General features: G+C 46.2%; 1 protein-coding gene across 3 annotated transcripts in view; it reads right to left on the bottom strand.

Moving 5' to 3' along the window:
• Positions 1-555: 555 nt before the first annotated feature.
• Positions 556-3,859, bottom strand: part of LOC308168641 (dynactin subunit 1-like) — a 35,060-nt gene continuing 31,756 nt past the window's right edge. For all 3 annotated transcript variants that reach the window (XM_080543243.1, XM_080543242.1, XM_080543244.1), the window contains 2 exons: positions 1,981-2,070; positions 556-1,577 (listed from right to left, as the gene is read on the bottom strand). In XM_080543243.1, the coding sequence (XP_080399369.1) occupies positions 1,440-1,577; positions 1,981-2,070 (228 nt within the window). In that variant the 3' untranslated portion in view covers positions 556-1,439. The remainder of the gene's footprint in view (positions 1,578-1,980; positions 2,071-3,859) is intronic.

A 3,859-nucleotide genomic window follows, 5' to 3' on the forward strand; every position in this document is an offset into this window, starting at 1 on the left:
GCAGCTACGCTGAACGCTTCTTATACAGTATATTTATTTAGCTGACCCTTTTACCCAAAACGACTTACATTGCAGTGAGTGCATACATTTGTCAGTACATATGGTCCCAGCGGGAATCAAACTCACAACCCATGCGATATTATTTCCATGCTGTACCATCTGAGCCACAGAGGACCACATATCAAACTAATAATAATAATAATAATAATAATAATAATAATAATGCATTTTATTTGTATTGCACTTTTCATTCAGAAAGAATCTCAGAGTGCTAGAACATTTACAACAATCGTCTGTTCCTTGGAGGATGTGATGCAAGGGAGAGTTTAGCTGACTGTGAAAACCAGACCATTGTTTCTCAGTAAGTGTATTTAACTGTGGTTGGTGTATTCAGTAAAAGTGACTCTCCATCCCAGGACATTGCTGCATTGAAGGAGCCCTGGTCCTCTTCTGACAGTGGTTACCGTGAGTATGATTGACCAAAATGTTACACAAGCACATACAGCACACTTCCTGACGCTTCTAATAAACTGAAACTTTTATTGTTTTTAATTTAATTTATTTTTTCAAATTCTACATCCCAAACATTGTACAATACCTTAACATTAGCTTTCAGTTTCCAACAGAACTATGTCATCAGAGAGCAATGTTTGAATTGGCAGTGGAACTGCATTTATTTCAATGGCCTGAAACAGCCAGTCAAGAATATGACATTATTACAGTAAAAAGCATTACAATACTCAAGCAAACCTAACCCTCAATCGTTGACAGAGCTACAAAGCGTCACATGTGACTAACAGCTTATGTCAGTGGTGAGTTCTGGTTAGCTTGGTCCTGCCTGCTGGTATAGTACAACACGGTGAAGGTTAAATAGTTAATAAAGAAATCACCACAGTAGAAAAAAGAAAAGACAAAAACAGATTAGGCATGAAGTGCAATACAGGGATTAACATTGTGCTGTCGTCCATTTACCCAAATGATAACTATTTAGTGCTGCCAAAATCATCAACTCAAAATGTACTTTTATTTAGATTTTTAAATGTCAGAGTTATGTAAAACCAATAGATCCCAATGCAACCTTCAGGAGTGCAGTGATCCAAGGCTACACAACACTCAACACTCAAAGGCTGTTTTAACAGAGAAAGTCTGACAACATGTTGAATGTCTGACGTACCACAGTGTCATTTATAACTAGACGAGAACACTGGCGTGTCTCTTTGGCGTGGAGGTGTAAGACCATTGGCCAGGTGGTGTGTAGTGTCACAATGCCATCCTGAGAGATTCCATGGAACAATAAGAAATGGAACAGGACTTGAGGAGAGTTGAGAGTGAAAAGAATGTAGGTATGTGTGTATTTGTATACCCGTGGTGCATTGATTGGAGGAGCCTGCAATCAACCAATGGTGTGCAGGCATGCAGGCTGGCGGAGGGGGCGGGCCTTAGGTCATGAGGAGGCGGTGCACCTGCTGCAGCTGATGCTGGGAGAGGACGAGGCGGTGGACTTGCTCCTGACCGCGGGCACACGGGACCGCCACGCGGCCCACGAACACCGTCCCTCCCCTCTTCTCCTCCTTGGCCTGAGAGGAACAACAGAGGAGGGAGGGGTCAGGGAGGGGTCAGGGGGGGTCAGGGAGGGGTCAGGGGGGCGTCAGGGAGGGGTCAGGGAGGGGTCAGGGGGGGGGTCAGGGAGGATAAGGCTCCACCCCTATGAGATACTGTCTCTTCCCTGTTGTGTAAAGCAGGGCAGGTAGAGATCAGGATGGACACAATGTAACGCTGCAATGGAATGAGGAATGTTATCAAACACGTGTCTGATAGCATTCCACGCATTCCAATGAGCCCGTCCTTCGATTTCTACTTCCAGTAGCCTCCACTGCTGTGTTCTACGAGGGTGTTCATGAGTGTAGAGGCCGTCCCTGTGCGGGGGTTGAGGGGGCTTGGTAGTGTCATTAGGAGTAGTAGGGCCTTGCTGCTTCTTACCTTGACGAATGAGCAGACTGGGAAGGTGGCAAAGTCAGAGGAGACCTTGGCTCCTGGATGCTGAGACACGACATGCTCCGCCACTTCACCCTGAGAGAGAGAGAGAGAGAGAGAGAGAGAGAAGAAGTGGGAGAGAAAAAAGAGAGGAGGGGCGTTAGAGGTTTGGGGAACCTTACATGGGACAGACATAGAGAAATACCATGTACAAACATCTGTAAATGTGACTGACGTGTGGACTGGAGAGAGAAATGTTTGCCAGGGATAAATGGTACAGACAGAAGGAACAGAAAAGAGAGACAGACAGGAAAGAGAGACAGACAGGAAAGACAGACAGACAGGAAAGACAGACAGACAGGAAAGACAGACAGACAGGAAAGAGAGACAGACAGGAAAGAGAGACAGACAGGAAAGAGAGACAGACAGGAAAGAGAGACAGACAGGAAAGAGAGACAGACAGGAAAGAGAGACAGACAGGAAAGAGAGACAGACAGGAAAGAGAGACAGACAGGAAAGAGAGACAGACAGGAAAGAGAGACAGACAGGAAAGACAGACAGACAGGAAAGAGAGACAGACAGGAAAGAGAGACAGACAGGAAAGACAGACAGACAGGAAAGAGAGACAGACAGGAAAGAGAGACAGACAGGAAAGACAGACAGACAGGAAAGAGAGACAGACAGGAAAGAGAGACAGACAGGAAAGAGAGACAGACAGGAAAGAGAGACAGACAGGAAAGAGAGACAGACAGGAAAGAGAGACAGACAGGAAAGAGAGACAGACAGGAAAGAGAGACAGACAGGAAAGAGAGACAGACAGGAAAGAGAGACAGACAGGAAAGAGAGACAGACAGGAAAGACAGACAGACAGGAAAGACAGACAGACAGGAAAGAGAGACAGACAGGAAAGAGAGACAGACAGGAAAGACAGACAGACAGGAAAGACAGACAGACAGGAAAGACAGACAGACAGGAAAGACAGACAGACAGGAAAGAGAGACAGACAGGAAAGAGAGACGGCCAGGAAAGAGAGACAGACAGGAAAGAGAGACAGACAGGAAAGACAGACAGACAGGAAAGAGAGACAGACAGGAAAGAGAGAAGGACAGGAAAGAGAGACAGACAGGAAAGAGAGACAGACAGGAAAGACAGACAGACAGGAAAGAGAGACAGACAGGAAAGACAGACAGACAGGAAAGAGAGACAGACAGGAAAGACAGACAGACAGGAAAGACAGACAGACAGGAAAGAGAGACAGACAGGAAAGAGAGACAGGCAGGAAAGAGAGACAGACAGGAAAGAGAGACAGACAGGAAAGAGAGACAGACAGGAAAGAGAGACAGACAGGAAAGACAGACAGACAGGAAAGAGAGACAGACAGGAAAGAGAGACAGACAGGAAAGAGAGACAGACAGGAAAGAGAGACAGACAGGAAAGAGAGACAGACAGGAAAGACAGACAGACAGGAAAGAGAGACAGACAGGAAAGACAGACAGACAGGAAAGACAGACAGACAGGAAAGAGAGACAGACAGGAAAGACAGACAGACAGGAAAGAGAGACAGACAGGAAAGAGAGACAGACAGGAAAGAGAGACAGACAGGAAAGAGAGACAGACAGGAAAGAGAGACAGACAGGAAAGAGAGACAGACAGGAAAGAGAGACAGACAGGAAAGAGAGACAGACAGGAAAGAGAGACAGACAGGAAAGACAGACAGACAGGAAAGAGAGACAGACAGGAAAGACAGACAGACAGGAAAGAGAGACAGACAGGAAAGAGAGACAGACAGGAAAGAGAGACAGACAGGAAAGAGAGACAGACAGGAAAGACAGACAGACAGGAAAGAGAGACAGACAGGAAAGAGAGACAGACAGGAAAGAGAGAC

Source organism: Nansenia antarctica (assembly GCF_963989245.1).
Source record: "Nansenia antarctica genome assembly, chromosome: 12".
NCBI lineage: Eukaryota > Metazoa > Chordata > Actinopteri > Argentiniformes > Microstomatidae > Nansenia > Nansenia antarctica.